Source organism: Lissotriton helveticus, chromosome 9 (assembly GCF_964261635.1).
Source record: "Lissotriton helveticus chromosome 9, aLisHel1.1, whole genome shotgun sequence".
NCBI lineage: Eukaryota > Metazoa > Chordata > Amphibia > Caudata > Salamandridae > Lissotriton > Lissotriton helveticus.
In genome coordinates, this window is record NC_136070.1 from 434,228,887 (window position 1) to 434,248,980 (window position 20,094).

Sequence of the window (20,094 nt, forward strand, 5' to 3'; positions counted from 1 at the left end):
AAGTCAATGTCATCTCCGCGTCCTGCTTCAACACCCTCCGAATGCTCCGCAGGACCTTCAAATGGATCCCCCCCGACGCAAGAAAAACCGCCACCCAGGCCCTCGTCACCAGCAGACTCGACTACGGGAACGCCCTCTACTCAGGAACAACAACCAAGCTCCTGAGACGACTACAACAAATCCAGAACGCCTCAGGACGATTGATCCTCGACGTTCCCCGACGCATCCACATCACACCCCATCTGAGAGGCCTACACTGGCTCCCCGTCAACAAGAGGATCACCTTCAAACTACTCATCCACGCACACAAAGCGCTACACAACACCGGACCTACATACCTCAACGAACGTCTCAGCTTCCACACACCCACCCGCAGCCTCCGCTCGGCCAGCCTCACCCTCGCCTCAGGTCCTCGTATCCGGAAAACCACCGCGGGCGGCAGATCCTTCTCCTACCTCGCCGCCAAGACCTGGAACGCTCTCCCTACCAGCCTACGATAGACCCAGGACCTGCCGGCCTTCAGAAGACTCCTCAAGACCTGGCTCTTCGATCAGTAGCAGCCCCCCCACCCCCAGCGCCTTGAGACCCTCACGGGTATGTAGCGCGCTTTATAAATACAGTGATTGATTGATTGAGTAATAGTAGTTATTTGTACAACTCTAAATGTGGAGTTACCAATACTATAATGTAGTGAAAGGGCATTTTGCTAAATGTGTACTTTCTTGCACATTAGCTTACATTTAGAATCCAACATTGGAGAGAAATAAATCGATAATAACAAATGTTGTACTATTCCGTATTCCCATACTTCTCCCGATAAAAAAACAGTATCCCACTTATATGGCCGAGCCTATCGCCTGTATCCCCAAAGGTACCAATGCTCAGTATGCAGACATGAACATATTTGTCATGCCAGTTGACCCATTCAGACAATGTAGATAACTGCAGTATTTGTGCCTGGGCTCAGTTGTGACCCAGGTAAACTTACAAACACAGACACTTCTGAAAAATAGATACCTATGAGAGTCCTGGGTGGTGTAACGTGTGGATGCCACAATGTTTCTTACCCAGAATGTCCCAAAAACCTCAACCTTTGGCTAGAATTGCACATTTTCCTCTCACTTTTGTGATGGAGATTCGGGAATCTGCAGTTTCCACTACTCAGCATTCCTACACTTCGCCTAATAAAAACTTTAACGGCTCGTGTAGCTATGGCCAACATGATAAGCCCCAAAACTCAATGTGAAAACATCAACCAATCAATCAATCGTACATTTGTAAAGCGCGCTACTCACCCGTGAGGTTCTCAAGGAGCTGGGGGGGAGGCGGGGAGGGGGGATTGCAGCTACTGATCAAACAGCCAGGTCTTGAGGAGTCTCCTGAAGGTCAGCAGGTCCTGGGTCTGTCAAAGGTGGATGGGGAGGGTGTTCCATGTCTTGGCAGCGAGGTGGGAGAAGGATCTGCTTCTGGTGGTTGTCCGGCGGATGCATGGGACGGTGGCGAGGTCGGCAGAGCTGGCGGTAGGGGGTGTAGAAGGTGAGTCGCTTGTTGAGGTTTGCTGGTACGGCGTCGTGGAGTGCTTTGTGAGCTTGGGTGAGGAGCTTGAAGGTGATCCTCTAGTTGACGGGAAGCCAGTGCAGGTCCTTCAGGTGGGCGGTGATTTGGCTGTGGGGGGAATGTCGAGGATGAGGCATGCGGAGGCGTTTTGTATGCGTTGGAGTCTTTTCTGGAGTTTGGCCGTGGTTTCCGCGTAGAGGGCGACCCGTAGTCCATCCTGCTGGTGACGAGGGCCTGGGTGACCGTCCTTATGGTTTCGGAGGGGATCCATCTGCAGATCTTGCAAAGCATATAGAGGGTGTTGAAGCAGGAGGAGGAGATGGCGTTGACTTGTTGGGTCATTGACAGAGGAGAGTGCAAGAAGATTCCCAGGTTGCGTGCGTGGTCGGACGGTGTCAGTGCAGTTCCCAGCCGATCCAAGGATGAGGACCTCCATCTTGTCTGAGTTCAGTTTCTGGCGACTGCCCTTCATCCATTTGGCGACGGCCTTCATCCCTGCGTGGAAGTTGGTTTTGGCAGTGGCGGGGTGTTTGGTGAGGGAGAGGATCAGCTTGGTGTCGTCGGCCTATGAGACTATGTTGAGTTTGTGTGATCGGACGATGTTGGCGAGCAGTGCCATGTAGACGTTGAGGGTCGGGCTGAGGGATGATCCTTTCACGTTAAAAAAATGTAAGCATTTTTGTTCTGTGGGTAGCTGCTGTATTTTGGCCTGGGCTCAGCCGCCACACAGGGAATCCTATTAAACCTAGACATTTCTGACACCCAAGAGAGTCCAGGGTGGTGTGACTTGCATGGATCCATGATATTTCAATACCCAAAATGCCATGCAATACTCAAACTTTGGATAACATCATGCATTTTCCTTCGTAGATCTGTTGGGAACACAAAATCCCTACCACCTAGCATTTCCACACTTTTGATTGATGTTCTTTTTTTTGCAGGGGGAGAACCCTTCCTGCTCCCAAAGTATGCATGGTGCTAGTCGTTGGATCCCTCTTTTGGGATTACAGTCCTGTGGTGATCCTAGAGCAGAGATCCACTAGGGACCTACATTTTCTACTTTCCGGTGGCATGTCTCCCACATAAATCAATGCTTGGAGACAGAGTTATGCTCCTGAGCACCTATGAAGGTGAAAGCAGACCATGCCCAATGGTGCCGTCTGCTTTCAAGATTGTTACTATGAAATCAGCTTGCTGTGCGTCACAGTAAAAAAATAAGTAATAATCAGGACACGAGGGAAGCTTTTCCCTTGCTTTCTGAACAGTTTGTCTACTGCATTTAAGTGGTAAGGGAATGAAGCATATAGGTACCCTTTATCTTTCTTTGTGGGTGCTGATTTAGACCAACCCTACACAAAAATACTTATGTTGTCTCTGCCATCCCACTGAGCTTCGAGTCATAAATCAATCACTTGCGAGTGACCTGAACTCCGTGACCTACTCCTATCACAATCATTTGTTCAAACTGTACATTTCGGGAACATCTCATCTTGTGGTCTTGTCTGGTTTGAATGGAGTCCTCAACCAAACCTCATGAACCTAATTTAGCTCTTGACTCCCTTAGCAGCGATAGTTTCAATATTGCCCAAGCATTTGAGACCAGTCCTCAAGGTCACATAATTATGGCTTAAGAGGAATGAACATTGGGTCTACCATTGGGCACAGTACTCGGAATTATGAAAACTGAAAATGAGAAAGAACATTAACTGCAACATTCTTTTTGAAATACTTTCATGCGTTCTTTACACAACACATTCATGTCTCACCCGGAGTTCAAGGTTGATGCAAGCGGACCTTAACTATGTGACTCAGGAGACCTTACACAGTTGGACATCTGACTGACTGTGTATTAATTGCATGCACTACAGCCAAAGTCTGATGAGAAATAGGGGCATTTGTATACTCTTCAAAATCTTTATCTAGATAAAACCCCAAAGAAGGCATACTTAAAATTGACCATGGTTTTCTATTGGGGGTAGCCAGAGAGACCCCTGGATTGTCCATTGGTGCACCTGACACTATCCTCTCTGCCTGTGGTCCTATAGGCCAAAAAGACGCAGAGGAATAGAAAGTAAACTGGTATTTAAGCTCTCTGGTTCCCTTCAGTAGTTTCCTCTGCCTACTTTTCCTACACCCCCGTGGGAGAGGTGTGGCGCCGCGTCCAGGGCGACTGACGTTGGAATCTGGGGGTCACGGTTCGATCCCCGGCTCCGGCGGCAGGTTAGCCCAGCACCATGTGACTCTGGGCAATAGCTTGCTTAATCTTCCCGACGGCCCCCAGCGCCTAGAGACCCTTACGGGTGATTGTGCGCTTTACAAATGTGGATTAGTAAGTAAGTAAATGTAAGCTTTATTTGATTTCAATAAAAAATCATAAAAGCACAGCAGATGCATCAATTGAAATTTTACATTATACATTATTACTACAAATATGATTAAAACATGTACAAATAATCGCTAGCTTAGAAAGTTAAAAAAGAAATCATAGTAAAACATCAATTGTTATGCGCTTAGAACCTAGCTCATCATACACCAATGTACAATTGGGTACCAGGGGAAGAAATCTTTTACCACATGGATTTACGATACTTTATAACTGTATTTAGAAAGCTTGAAACGGCAAAAATCACATGGTCATCTTCTAACCGTAACATTCTCTGAAAGGCCCCATTGATTTAGTAGGGATTTTAAAAATTGTTGTCTAGGATAACTGTACAATTTACAAAAGAACATTATATGTATGTTGGATTGCACAGCAATATTATCGCATGGACAAACCAGCTTACTAGATGACCAGATGTTCACGTCAGGTAAGGTGACCATGCGAAAAAAAGTCCCTAGACGCAAGTGGGACAAAAGCATACGGTGAAACTGACTAGGGACAACAGTCAAGTAAGTTTGCAAGCCTTCATTGGGGGTAATTTCCTGGAAATTTAAAACTGAGTGTTTTTGTTTTTCGCAATCCCATCTCCCAGTTTCCAGGTGATTGATTAGCATTTTTTTAAGGAATGATCTTGAAATACCCTCCATAGTACTTGGATTCTCAAAGTATTCTGGGTATCCCAACTCAGAGAATATTGATCTTACATATGATAACCATCTGAAATTGGCAACCCCGTCTAAAGCTAAACAGTCTGCTATGAGATCCCTGTTAAAGCTAGCTTCGGGAGTTACCCACACCTTATGCCACAGGATGATTGGAGACATCTTAATGGTATCACTGAGATATTTGACTCCTGCCTCGATATGCGCCATAAATGTAGAGGTACTTTTAGGTACTCCCAGTAAGTAGCATAAAAACTTATTTTCGCAACCCTGCAGAGAGTAGTCATTCTCAAAGCCCCATAGGCCCACCCCGTAAGTAGCTGTTGGCACACACTTAGCCTGATAAATCTGTAACAGCTCCTTAGTTGGCTTACCGCCAAGTCTAGCCGAGAAAGTGCGCAAAGCGCCTAAGGTGCGGGTGAAAGCCAGCTTTCTTGCTGCAATCGCCGGCTTCCAGCGGCACCTTCTGTCAAACAGGACTCCTAGATAGCTGAAGTTATCAGTTGTAGCTATTTTCTGTTTATCCTGGAATATATTACAAGGGGCTCTATTAATCTTTCTAGTACATGGCATAGTGAATGTTTTTGATATATTCACTCTGAGGCCTCTATCCTTCATATAACTAGCAAAGTTGGTTACCGCCCTCTGTAGACCGACTTGGGTCTGAGACATTATGGCAGCGTCGTCGGCATACAGTAAAATTGGGACTGGTAAACCTTTCACCGTAGGGTAATCATTTGATGCAAGTGAAAGGTGTTGGCCGACTGAATTAATATAATAAGTAAAAAGCCGTGGGGCCAAGATACAGCCTTGCCTCACCCCTCTTGAAATTGAAATTTTTTTAGTACATTCCCCCTGATTGCCATACCTCACTCTAGCACCTGAGTTGTTATAGAGCTCTTTGATAAAGGTAATTAAGCGAGCATCAATACCCAATTCACCCAGCGTGGTCCATAATAGTAAATGGTCCACGCAGTCGAAAGCGGAGCTTAAATCAATAAAAGTTATGAATAATGCTCCGCTTCTGGCTTTGGTGTATTTGGAGATAAGAAGGGATAAGTTTAGACACTGTTCGGTTGTCCCGATGCCTTTCCTAAACCCATACTGCAGGTGTGATATTACTTTATGATCTTCCTCCCACAATTGTAATCTTTTTAAAATGATTCTACCTGCTACTTTCATGAGGCCATCCAATAGGGATATTGGCCTATAGCAGGTAGGGTCGTCCCTATTGCCTTTCTTAAATATAGGGACCACTATGGCATCAGACCATGTTTCGATGAACCCACTTCGATTTCCCTGATTTAAAACATTTGTAAGCAGTGGTGCCCAAAGCTCTGGTTCAGCTTTATACACATCTACCGGAGTACAGTCTGGCCCTGCTGCCTTGCCTGATGCGCTTTCCCTTATTGCAGCACAGACTTCATCTATAGTAAAAGTTAGATCTAATGGAAATGGATGAGGAAAGGGATAATCACATCCACTATTAGCTATAGTTTTACCTGCAGCAGGAACCACCCCTGATAGAAGTGTCATATCTTCTTTCCTTGTATGATTATATAGTTGGCTAATATGGGTTAGCCATCTTTCCCCAGTTATGGCGAGATCCATTATGTTGCCCCTTTCCCTCGGTTGGTATAGTGTTTTCACCAGCCTCCAGAAGAGGGAACTATCTTTCTGTCTAGAAGCCTCCATCAATGAATCCCATGCACATTTTTTTAATGCCAATCTTCTTTCTTTGGTGGCCAGTTTGTATAGTTTCCTGGCTTCTTGTATAATAGACGGATTTCTTGGTTTCAGATTCAGGGCCCCTTTTAAGGCTTTCAGAGCTTTTGTACAATTCCCATTAAACCACCCCTCAGAGTTTGATAGGTTATTTTTAGGCATACGGACCAACACATTTTTAATATGATATTGAATGTTGGCAAAGGCTGCCATGGTATTAATGGGCTCCTCAAATTCCTCCAAGCAAACATTGATATCACTAGCACAATGAGAAAACAGCTTCTGTAAGAACGTGCTAGGCATAATTTTTTCCCATTTTACCACGTATCCATTAGTTTTGGATAAATTGATCTTGAATGGATACAAGCGGGAAGTTCCCATTTTGTCAGAGCGCCCTTTTACATTTAGCCCAATTCTTAAAGGGTAGTGGTCACTAAATATGTCTTTGCCGACTTCCCAGGAAGATATGAACCCTGGATTGGCATCAGTTGTAAGTGCAAAGTCAATAACCGAATTACATCCTCTACCAAAGAAGGTTGGCTCAAAAGGGATAGGCGGTGAGCAGGTCTGATTCACAAAGAAAAAATCAAAATTAAAAACAATACCATTTAGAAGTGACCCCATCTTTGTGTGGGAGAAGTGGATGGGACCCTCCACCCCATGATCTGACAGACCACACAAATCTGTTTCAATGGATGGGCAAATGGTACAATTGAAATCCCCAACCCAAATTATCTTTGCCCCCTTTGAGTATTCCACAAAACGGGTCATATGAGACAGCATGTTTGACATGGTAGACTCCATTTCGCTATTAGGGATGTTATTATAGAAATTCACCAATAAAATTTTCTCATTAAAGCCCCATTTTAAAAATAGAATTTGAAAATACAAACTAGAGTAAAATTTATGGACCTTAACATCCGCAGTGGTAGAAACATAAACACAGAGCCCACCCTTATTATGTCCCTGTGTTGACAACTCTGCCGGGGAGTGAAAGGTCTGACACCCCAGCAGATGAATTTCCTCTAACAGCCATGTTTCTTGGAAGCACAAGATACCGTGCCTTTGTGTGACTGCTAACCATGCTTTGTTTGCGACTTTACTTCCTAGACCTGCCACGTTCCATGATAGAAGAGAATTAAGATGGGATACCGTACTGGTGGGTACATCTGGGCTCCCAGTGATCCCCATGGAATTTCTCAAGGGCTGGGAAGATGTGATGAAAGGATCAGATGAAGTCGTAACGCTATGAGTACAACAATCATGGGGAGTTGGTAGGGAACGATGAGGGGCAGGGCTAATTTTCAGAGCAAGTCCTGATGGCATATCCCCCTCCCACGCCTTGACCTGTTGCTCGTACAACGGACTGGTAGGAATATTTTGAACGGTAATACGTTGTCGCACCCAGTGCCCCTCACACGTCTTCTCTCCATTGTTGGGCTCAATGAGTCATTCATTCTCATCCATCCCAGAAGGAGGATGGAATAAATTAGTCAATGGTATGTTCCAAACTTCCTTGGGATTATAAGTTTGAAAGTAGTCCCATTGATTATGGTAGATGGAATTTTTGTAAATTGGCGGCAGTTGGTTAGACTGCCACAATGGAAGATGAGGATCGCTGTTGGTGTTATAGTGATTATAGGCCTTTGGAGTCATTGGAGGCTGCGAGCGATAAGGTACATGTGATATGTGCCTAGTGGGTTGGGGATAAATAGGCATTGGTTGGGAGGAAGCAGGAACATTTCGAATATGATATCTTTGATCCGGCCGCAAAGATATCATAGGTCCTAACGGGACTTCCGGTTTCCAAGTATTCATGGGATTTTGGGTTTTATTCCTCATTGATAGTATATTGGGGGGCGGAGGCTTCATCAGAGATTCCGGATAAAAATAACTTAAATTGTGCGTGGTAATCCCCCCCTCGCCTTTCCCAGGGAACCAGTCGCTAAGATAAGTGACCAGTCTGTGATCTTTAAAATTGACTATGATCACGTCACCCTCGATGTCCTTAGGTCTGGTGCCCACCCACTTACAACGCCTCACCGAAACGATATCACAGTTTAGGTGCATTGGAGGTGGCCTATTTCTCCTCAGCCAGTAGATAACCTTATTTTTTAAGTTAGAATGGTGTTCTGGGATACCCGCTGGCGGAGGAGGTACACCTGTAAGTGCGATGACATAGTTTAGGCATTCAGGCGGTAAGTCAACAGTATTTCTTGATCTTAATCTTAATGTGGGGTCAGAAGTTATATTACCCAGAGGGTTAGTGTTATTGGGGCGTCTGTTTTGGGTCCCTGTATTCGGAATAGGCTTGTCTTTGATGGTGGTGTTGTTAGTTGAACTAGGTTTTGTGTTTAATTTGATATCTGACACGTGTTTACAAATCCCATCTGTGGGTTTTTTAGTTGTTATTGGGGTACCAGGCATTGGCTTAGGTTGACTAGAATGTTTGTTAGACTGTGTTGAATTGTTACTTCCATCAGGTATATAACAAAGTAAGCCCTTCTGCCCTTGGAGGATTTGATCGACTTTCTCCCCCAAACTTACAATCCTTTCTGTGAGAGGTAAAATGAGAGCCTTTATAAGAGAATTAATGTCATCTAATAACCCTGAATAGCTAGGGACAGATATCGGTTTAGGGGTCGTGCGCCCCGTTGGGTCCACTATCCCTTCCTTTAACGGAGTCGTGTGCCGAGTATGCAAAGGATTGGTAAATTTTGTGAGAGTACCATTTCCACTTTGAAATGCATCTTTCCTTCTCCTCTTCCTCGGAGGAGCACCAGAGGAACTATTAGGACACATGTTAATAACCTTCATGGATGTTTTTTTAGGTGAATTTTTAGGCTTCCCGGCAGGAGTACTGGAATGGAGTTGAATTGGTCCAGTTGGGGTAAATATGGGCGAAGGTATATTTATATCGTAAAGTGGGGCTGGATCATTGAGGGGGGTACTTAAGTCTATTGTCTGACTATTCAGTACTTGAGAGGGGATAGTGTCAGGAATGACTATAGGGTCCATCTGGCCAGATGGTTTATTCTGAAAAATGAGGGGGATATCGTCTGTAGGAAAGGAATCGTTCTCATGATCGTTTGATTTTGTAAGATCTATTAAGAGACCTGTAGCTACATCCGGGTGCGAGAGGGGTCTTTGTTTGAGCAATTCGATAGAGAGACGTCGGCCGGCTCTCTTCTCTGCGAGTGTAATGTCCCTATCGACTTCACTTTTGATTTTGGCAAAAAATGTATCCAGGGGTCCTAAGATAGTAGTCCCTATCGTTCCTGGGGCAGAGTTTACCTCGAGTGAAGACATCTCCTAACCAGGACGAGTTAAAAACCAGGAAAACAAATACCTCTATGGGATATATATGACAATGGCGACTCTGCTCCGCCTAGGGTATCGTTAGTAGCATAGGGAATCTATCACAAGATTACATATGGCACAATATAAACAGTTCTATAACACAATAATAGGGGCAAAGGGAGTGGGCCCGGCCCGGCCTCCTTTGGCCCCGGACGGCCACAGACGGTCCCGCCCTTGTCCCGGGCTTCTCCCGGCGCGCTCCCGCGCTGCGGTACAGAGGCACAGTAATAAAGGGAGAGGTGGGACGGGGGGCGGGGCAGCCAGGGAAAGCGACCCAGGTGTTATGGGTTGACCTCACGCAGGGACTCCTGGAAGTTTGAGTCCCTGCTGGTCCGCTCGCAGCCCTGTGCTTCCCTCAAACAGTCGCCCAACAGCACAGCCCCTCCAGACTCGATGCGCCTCTCCCGCCTCACGAAGCGGGACCCGCAAAGCGGGTCCGGCGAGGAGCTGGAAGGGGTGAGAGGTGATGTCCGGCGTGGCAAAATGCAGCCCACAGCAAGAGTCAATCAGGCAAGAGATCCCACGGCGTGTAGAAGCAGGGCTGAACTTATTGCTAGGACGGGGGGCGGGGCAGCCAGGGAGAGCGACCCAGGTGTTATGGGTTGACCTCACGCAGGGACTCCTGGAAGTTTGAGTCCCTGCTGGTCCGCTCGCAGCCCTGTGCTTCCCTCAAACAGTCGCCCAGCAGCACAGCCCCTCCAGACTCGATGCGCCTCTCCCGCCTCACGAAGCGGGACCCGCGAAGCGGGTCCGGCGAGGAGCTGGAAGGGGTGAGAGGTGATGTCCGGCGTGTCAAAATGCAGCCCACAGCAAGAGTCAATCAGGCAAATGTGGATTATTATTATTATTATTATTACACCATGCTGCAGCAAATAGTAAGTTTTTGAGGTGTTAGAGGTGGGACAAGCATTCAACTCTAGTAGATCCTCAGCATCAAAGGCTATTTGTCATTTGCATGTACACTGGCATTTTAGTGATTGATCTCTGTTTTCCCTTAGATATTGATCCATGTTTTTCCTTAGATACTGCTGTCCTCTGATGCTTACTTGCTTATTCTGGGACTGTTAACAGCACACAATAAATGTAAATACGTTTGCAATAAACAGAGTGACAGGTTTGTTATTTTACCTATTTACATTTTGAATGCAGGGTCATTTGTGCCACTACCTCGTGGGTAAAAAGCACCTGAAAAGTTTAACACATATATATACTAAAATGTAACCATTTCATTATTCTTTTACTTTTTCAGTGAGGAGCATGTATCTACGATTCTTTACCTACAAGGAACAGGAAGGCGCAAGAAAATGTCAATGCTCCACCACTTTAAGAAACTTAAAAAGGATGCAAGAGCAATGCCAGGTGCAGACAGGTCGCTCTTTCTAACAATTGAGGTGCCCACTCAAGTTCAGTGTATTTCCTTTTTAATTTAACATAAAGGGCCTTAGGCGACCATACTGCTAATAGTAAGATTGTGACCATATACGTTCTTTGCACCAACAAGCTTATTTATTGTAAATATGTCCACTGTTCACCCTTTGCCAATATAAAGGTGGAAAATGGAGCTGTTATTCTCTGAGATACTATTCCTCCTGGCTAATAAAAACGATTGTATTAGTTGCATAAAACTGTTGAATTTGAATATATATAGAGAAATGAAAAAATGTAAAAAGAAATGTTGACATTTTTTTAAAACTTGATGTTTAATGCTCATCTCTAGTCACCTGTTCCTAAATACAAAGGTTCACAGATGCACTGGTCCCGATTCACAAAGGTCTTCCTACTTTGCAGTCATGTCTGTTACTGGAGTGGATACCGCGGCCATGGAAATTGAGCTCTCCTATAAAAAAGTGTAGAGAAATCTAACAGAGTATAATATTAAGAAAGAAATATATAAATTGAATGTACAATATAAATGTAATTCATTTTAAATATTTTTAACTAAATAAATAATGGAAATAAAAAAAGCATTTTACAGCACATTAACTTCTCAAATTAGGTGTTTATTACTCAATAAAATTAAATAAAAATACGAATTGCATTTATAAATATCCATTTTTAAACAATAATTAAAAAATACCTCCCACAACATTTTTATTTTAGATTTAGTCAAATTTAACTGATATAATGAATTTACTATTAGTTCCTATTGGGTGTTATTTTAATTCCCTATTTCTGTTGTTTTCTAGGGGAGTGTTTTGCAGTGGCAGTTGTTGGCCATGTTTTGCAGTTGACGTATTGCAAGGCTGGGCTAGAAAACATATAGAACTGTTTTCACGCCTTTAAGACAAACCCTTCCTTACATTTCCCTGAATCTCTCCCATTTAGTAGTAGTGCTAGTGTTCCTTATTTTCCAGCCTCTCCTCCTAGTCTCTCCCACATTTACCACCAAAACGTATACCTACATGTGCAAAGATCTCCGCTACAGTGGCAGAGGTCTCTGCACAGAAGAGATAGGAGAGGCAGAAGCGGAGGTGTCTGGTTAGAGGTTTATGAATTGCATTTTGTAGTAAGTTGTACTACTGTCATACTTCTTAAAGTGCAACAGAATGCAGTTTGTGAATCGGGACCATGGTGTGGGGCAATTTTGCATGGATCATATCTTGCTACTAACCTGCCTAATTTAGACTGTATTTCACATTAAATCCATCCTGGTAACCTGTTTAATGTACCAAATGTATCGCAATTTATTAAAAAATGCACTTTACCTCTTTCTAAACTCTGTTGATGAAAATATAGTATGAAATGCTGGGCACCACGTGAAATATGCAAAATCCCTTCTGCAAGAACAACAATACATAAGAGTATTTTGTTGAAAAGTAGTGTTTGCTATTTTTATTAAACTGTAAATGCAAGAAAAAAATTCAGAATATGTTGTTTCTATTTCTGACATAAACTTTTTCACTGATTCCGAGTGTAAGAGTAAGATTTGATGAGACTTTCCATTTCTGAATTGAGAAGACACTTTTCATCTACATAGCTACCCTTGAGATCCATTGACATAACGTTTCACTGGTATTATGGGGCCGATTAGGATGGCGGTGAATCCGCATCCTCCGGGCCGGTGGAAGCCACCACCGGCCCGGAGGATGCGGATTCACCGCCGCGGTCCCTGTGAACACCACCCGCAAGATCAGGATGCAACCTGGGCTTCATCCTGGACTCCTCCCTCTCCATGACCAGACAAGTCAACGCCGTCTCCTCGTCATGCTTCAACATCCTGCGCATGCTACGTAAGATCTTCCAGTGGATCCCCACCGAGACGAGGAAGACGGTCACCCAAGCCCTCGTCACCAGCCGTCTGGACTACGGCAACGCCCTCTACGCCGGAACCACTGCAAAACTCCAGAAGAGACTCCAGCGGATCCAGAACGCCTCGGCGAGACTCATCCTCGACATCCCCCGACGCAGCCACATCTCCGGACACCTGAGAGACTTGCACTGGCTCCCGGTCAACAAGAGAATCACCTTCCGACTCCTCACCCACGCACACAAAGCCCTACACGACCAAGGCCCGAGCTACCTCAACAACCGGATCAACTTCTACACTCCCAAGCGCCTCCTCAGATCAACCAACCACGCCCTCGCCGCCGTCCCCCGCATCCGAAGAGCGACAGCAGGAGGAAGATCCTTCTCCCACCTGGCCGCCAAGACCTGGAACTCACTTCCGACCAACCTGCGCCTGACCCAAGACCACCTCTCCTTCAGGAAGAAGCTCAAGACCTGGCTGTTCGAGCAGTAGCGGCACCCCCCCCCCCCCAGCGCCTTGAGACCCTACGGGTGAGTAGTGCGCTCTACAAATGACCTGATTGATTGATTGATTGATGGCGGTAGGATCAGCGGCGGACGGCAGGTCCGTCCGCCGCTGATCCGCGGGGTGTAGCCTGCTATTTGGTGGCGGTGTCTGCAAAACACCGCCAGCCAAATTAGGAAGCATGTGTAAACATGTTTTTCCGCTGCGGTTTTTCCGCCGTAGAAAAGCATGTGGACCTTTGCTTCTGGGGGGCCCTTGCGGGCCCCCAGGGTAAAGGGGGGTGCACATGGGGGGTACCTATGGTACCCCCCTGCATTTGCATGCACAAAGCAGCAGGCACCGCACGGTGCCTGCCGCTTTGTCATGCAAATGCAATGCATGCATTTTTAACATTGTGGCGGGTGCTGCTTGAAGCAGTGCCCGCCGCAATGTTAAAGATACAGGATATGACCGCCAGGGTGGCGGTCACATCCTAATTGGCATGGAGGGAACGCCGCTGCCCTTGCGGACGGTCCCTCCACCTCGGGGGTGACGGACGGACGCAAGTCCGTTCGCCATCCTAATAGGCCCCTATGTTTGAATGGAAAAAATCTAAATTATTACACACTGAACGTAATATTTATTTATGGGTCAATAAATATTTACATGCAAAAGTGTCAACTGAATTCGTGTAAATTATGAAAAATAGGCACAAATGCTCTCTTATATTTTCTAGTGAATGCATAGAAATGCCTGCTTAAAGGTAGTGCAGATTTGGTGAACACCAATGTAGTCAAATTTTTTAGATATTTACAAACATTTTTCAAAACATTTCCTACGGATAACGGCTCATCTGTCTTACTCAAGAATAACCAAAGCATACGTGATGCTGAAAGTATGGACAAATGCGCCATTATTCACCATCTATGTAAGACGTAAAAATATGCTATGGAAAAAAATGTCTTTCATGAAAAAGGAAGTAAAAACATTCTATAGTTCATGAACATTCTAGCACAGGCAATAACTAGCCAATATATTGATCTCGCATGTTGAGCTATGAAAAAAGGCTCAACTGTGCTTGTGTAAACCCTGTCACTATTTGCAGAACTAGTGATATGGACAATTAATGCAAAATTAATTCAGAGTTAACCACAAAGGTTTTTTGTAAGAAATCGATAAACTATAATGCTGAGTAGATGTAGTCTGTTCATGTCAAAGTTTGTAACTGTATTTGTGAATGGGCCACTGAGTATAAAGTAGCCAGTTGTATATGTTCCATATGTTCCTAACTTAGACAGTTAAAGTAATTGAATCCAATTTGCCTATGCAAGAAAATGAGGATTCATTCACTAGAGAACTCACTATCATTGATCTGATCAATCCCTATTCCCCTTTAACATTTTGAGATGTGCTACAAAGGCAATAAAGGCCAACAAAGCATAAATCTAGATAAAAGAGTACTTTGCTCTCATCATATGACATACAAACCCACTTCCAGGCTTACAACTTATCACTTATCATAATCACAAATGACACTGCCCACCTTCAGAACTCTGTTAACAAAGATAAATCCTCACAATGATTCTGCAACAATCACAATGGAGATAGAAAGAAACCGGTAATAGCAAAAAGTGCAGTCAAAGATTCCACTTTAACCAATTCTCTAAATCACATAAAAGGGAAAGAAGAGTACAGAGAGACACTGTGCTTTCAGCCAACGTCCTTTGCCATAACTAACAAATAAATGGTCTGAAATCAGATCCAAAAAACCTTTTTGAGATTACCAACCAGAAAATGCAAATGTCAGCGCCACAGGTGCCTTTTCAATTTAAGTGCCGCAATTTTAGATACTTTTTCCTTTGACAGGATCAATAAAATCAGAGATTAATTCACAAACTACAAGAATATAGTCAAACATTAACCAGTTGGAGCAATTTCTCACTAAGACACACACTTGTTACTATCATAGCTGATATGATTACCTCAGGGTTCACTGATGACCAAGTCACATATTTTTGACCAAAGAGCTGTTCCAAACCTTGTTCACACATTTGCTCCTTCTTACAAATTTCTTCACCAAAATAGTCTAGTCCTGATTGTTTTAAAAACAGAACAGATCACAGTGTTCTTAGGAAACCCCATATGTATTGGCAAGCTTTTCTGAAAATTGTGTTGTCTCACTACTAAAGGACCACATTCACGATAATGGCTTACTTGGAACTTACCAATCTGGTTTTAGACCTGGGCATAGCACAGAAACTGCCTTACTACAGATCATTGAAAATACACTTAGAAACATCAAAACATTAGAGCTTGCCTATTCATTTTAATCAGTTTCATAAGTCTTTATTTCGATTTATCAATCATAAAAGACAAAATATCAAAAACGGGATAGGAAGAAGATTTGATAAAAACAATCATCATTACAATCATCATTTAAAATTTATTAAACAGTATAATAAAGACTTTATAAATATGATACCACATAAAACATTTTCCAAATTAAAATACATTTGGGTTCCTAGATCGAATAACGCATGCCCACCCAAGGAATTTTGCAACACCAACCACTACCAGCTCAGAAGTGTTAGTACGAAAAATCTTCATGGCTTCGGTGCTCCCTTTAATTTCTAGCCTACAACAAATAGGCCTGATCCATTTCAATCTTGGGGCATGATATGCAGGGCAGGCAAATAGAAAATGGCCCACACTCTCCGGATGGTCTGAGCAGAAAGGGCAAATATCATTTAAGTTGGCGGACCACTTTTTTGTAAAAGAGTTAATGGGTAGTGACCCAACTCGGAACTGATGGCATAATTTCCGGTCGAGAGTCTTAGTGATCACATCCCAGTAACTCTCTAGGGAGGGGGTCACTTTATGGGCCAGAAAAAGACCTGTTAGGCTGGTGGCATCAGACTGAGCAACAGCTGAAGACTTGACAGAAGCCCAATACAGATCCTTAAAATCCTGTTTAGACGGGAACGTGGAAGTCCCCGGGGAGGCCCAAAGCTGGTTTAGACCCATCTCTTCCAGCACCTGTTTCACTTCCCTTAGCCATGCAATGTTTGAAGCGCCCCATAATGATTTTACCTCGGCTAGTTCGTTGGCAAAGAGGCTAAGCTCAGGAGAAGTCCAGAGCCGTCGCCACAACGCCACCAAACGATACCGAGCCAACTCATTAATTGGCTTACAGCCCAAGTCTAGCAACAAAGGTTTAATGGGAGTAGATTGTGGGAGGCCTGCCAGATTCCGCAGGAATTTGTTTTGGGCTTTGACCAAAGAGGTTAGATCTTTAAATCCCCAAAGGTCAGCACCAAACAAAGTGGCTGCATTTATTTTTGCTTCGTATTCATTTTAATCAATTGTCAGTACTGTAGACCACGATAAAACACTTGAAAATGAGGTGGAATTAGGTGAAAATATTCGTAAATTGTTCAAATTCTATCTCTTGAAAAAGTCCCTATGTGTATAATTTGGAAAACCTTTCTCTGGCACCATTCATGTGCCATGTGGTGTTCCTCAGAGAGCTTCTTATCACTTATACTTTTCAACCCATATGTTAAACCCGTTCCACAATAGATAAACCACAGCCAAAGATCCAAAATTGCAGTTTGCTAATATCCAGTATTTGATGGAGCAAACACTCAAATTAAATTCCACAAAGATAGAATGTTTCTGAATCACTAGTCAAACTAAAACCTCTGTGCATACATTGGAAACATATTTAAAATAAGTAAATATTACATCCAAAATGGCTACCTCTGCAAAAGCACTGTGCTCTTCACTCAATTGAAACCTATATTTTACCTAGAAAAAATAGAGAAAAAGCAAATAGATCTTTTTTTCTGACCCCCTAGTCAAAGCTTTACACTCCAAATTCTCCCTCCTTACTGCCTTAACAGAAAAATCACTTTACACCCAGTTAAAAGCTGTTTTGCATGCAGCAGCCCAATTCCTAGCCAACACAACAAATCAGAGCAAATCCCTCCTAGACTACCAGTACGTAACTAGCTCATAGGTCCTTAGAAGGGAAGGGACCGCCTATCAATCTCTCCATTATCTCACCCTACCGCCCTTCGCTTGGTCAACCTCCGTCTGACCTTCGTTCCCAAAATAAAAAAGGCGAAAAGCGTTGGCTGTTTATTTTCCTTTAATGCTGCCAGGCTGTGGAATACCCTTCCCCCTCACATTCGTCATGAGTCTAACTTTCTGGCCTTCCGGAAACTTCTCAAAACTTGGTATTTCCTTAATCCCGCTCAGTAACTCGCCATCGTCTGTGCACAGCTGCTATTAGCGCTGGGATGCCCTCGGGTAGCTATGCGCTATATAAATATTGTTTCATTCATTTATTCATTCATTCATTTACAAAGCCATTTGCTCATTCAAACTGTTTGTTTTGCTAAAGAAGTCTTCCATCTTAATACCTCTAAATGTTATTATAAGATACACAAAGTACTAGTAGAATCAAAATTTGCAAGAAGCAGAATTAAACTCCTACTTTACACTTCATGAAAAAAGGAACTACCTTATCCAGATCCTTCTCAGGACACACACTCAGAACCTGAAATGCCATTTCAGCAAACACCAAAAGTGCACCCTCCTTCCCAATTTTTCAAAGAAAAGTACTCACAACTTCCTAAAAAGCAAACAGCTAGATGGTTGAGTCCTGTTGCTTGTTTCTTATTCAGTCCAAAGCTGCTCACTATATTTCAAGACCACAGTGTCCCTATTATGAAATTAGTGATGTACTAATTTTACTGGAAAACGTTACTCTAAATGAAAAGATATCTAAAATGTTATCCTATTAATGAAAATTGATGATCCTATTAATAAGGGAAATTTTAATGTCAGTGTTGGAGTAAGACCTTATGTAACTGTATATATATATATATATATATATATATATATATATATATATATATATATATATATATATATATATATGTATATATATATATATTACCTACTGGCGGTCGCCAGTAGGTATATATAGTTAGGATTTTTTCTCTATGGGATTTTTGAAAATTCTATGTCTAATAACTTTGGCATTTGTGGACGGAATTGGCTGAAATTTTCAGGAAAATGGCACATTTTGTTTCTGAGTAGCCCTTGAAAATTTGGGGGGGGTTCGTCAAGGGGGGGCCGAGAAAAAAGGGGGGTCCCAAAACGTGTTTTTAACATTGAGTTTTCCATAGGGCGGTTGGCCTCACTTTTAGCCCGAACGGCTGAATGGATTTGCACGAAACTTGGCAAAATTGTAGGGACTGGTAGCCCGATGTGCCTTTGCTAGGTCTCAATATATGTGCTTCAGTGGATTTTGAGAAATTAACGTTCAAAAAAAGATATATATCTGTAACAGCGGACCGGGCAGCGCTCCGGTTCGCGGACTTTTCGCGGTACGGAGCTTTGTGAAGCGAAGCTGATTGGTTCTCCGGCGTCTGTGAACATTCCAAACAGTCCGTAGCGGCCGCCATCTTGTCTCTCGGTAGGATCGAGAGACAAGAGGAGGCCAAAGCGAAGGGGCAAATGACCATAAGGGGGCATAGTAGATCCTCGCTGACCCCCTAGGTTTGATGTGGAGGTTTTAAAAGGGCCCCGCGGGGCAAAAAAAATAAATAATAATAATAATCGAACGGCTGAATGGATTTGCACGAAACTTGGTAAAATATTAGGGACTGGTAGCCCGATGTGCCTTTGCTAGGTCTCAATATATGTGCTCCAGTGGATTTTGAGAAATTAACGTTCAAAAAAAGATATATATCTGTAACAGCGCTCCGCTTCGCGTAACGGAGGTTTGCGAAGCTGATTGGTTCTCCGGCGTCTGTAAACATTGCAAACAGTCCGTAGCGGCCGCCATCTTGTCTCTCGGTAGGATCGAGAGACAAGAGGAGGCCAAAGCGAAGGGGCAAATGACCATAAGGGGGCATAGTAGATCCTCCTTGACCTCTTAGGTTTGATGTGGAGGTTTTAAAAGGGCCCCGCGGGGCAAAAAAAATAATAATAATAATAATCGAACGGCTGAATGGATTTGCACGAAACTTGGCAAAATTGTAGGGACTGGTAGCTCGATGTGCCTTTGCTAGGTCTCAATATATGTGCTTCAGTGGATTTTGAGAAATTAACGTTCAAAAAGAAGATATATATCTGTAACAGCGCTCCGCTTCGCGGAGATAAAATTATATCTGTATTACCTAGCTGTTGCTAACACCAGTTAGCGATGGCTAGTAGGAGATAGCGACCATCTTGGGCCCCACTTTGCATGTGAGTGATATTTATCACTAATGACATGCAAAGTGGGCATGCCAAGATGTTAGCGACTGGAAACAGTCGCTAACATCGCTATCTCCTATTATCAACTTTTGGAAATATTCGCGATAAGCGCGAATATCTCCAAAAGCTAGCACCTGCCCTGAGCAGTTCTTAGCCATGTTATCCAATGGGAGGTGGATAACATGGCTAAGAGCATTAGCTCGGTAATGCATGAATATCGCTGAGTTTTCAGCGATATTAATGCATTGCGGTAGTTTTTTATCGTATTTGCGATAAACCTTGATAATAGCAAGGTTTATCTGCGATAATTTCTGACGATGCTTAGCGGTAAAAAAATCGTTGCTAAGCATCGTTAGGGATAAATATCGCTTAACTTTGGTAATATGCCCCAACGTCTGTTAACGTTC

At 43.6% G+C, this 20,094-nt stretch overlaps 1 protein-coding gene across 2 annotated transcripts in view; it reads left to right on the plus strand.

Annotated features, from left to right (window-relative positions):
• The window catches only part of EXOC3L4 (exocyst complex component 3 like 4), a 482,394-nt gene extending 469,847 nt beyond the window's left edge, over positions 1 to 12,547 (plus strand). For both annotated transcript variants that reach the window (XM_078660229.1, XM_078660230.1), the window contains one exon: positions 10,937 to 12,547. In XM_078660229.1, coding sequence (XP_078516355.1) covers positions 10,937 to 11,117 — 181 coding nt within the window. In that variant the 3' untranslated portion in view covers positions 11,118 to 12,547. The remainder of the gene's footprint in view (positions 1 to 10,936) is intronic.
• Positions 12,548 to 20,094: the final 7,547 nt, after the last annotated feature.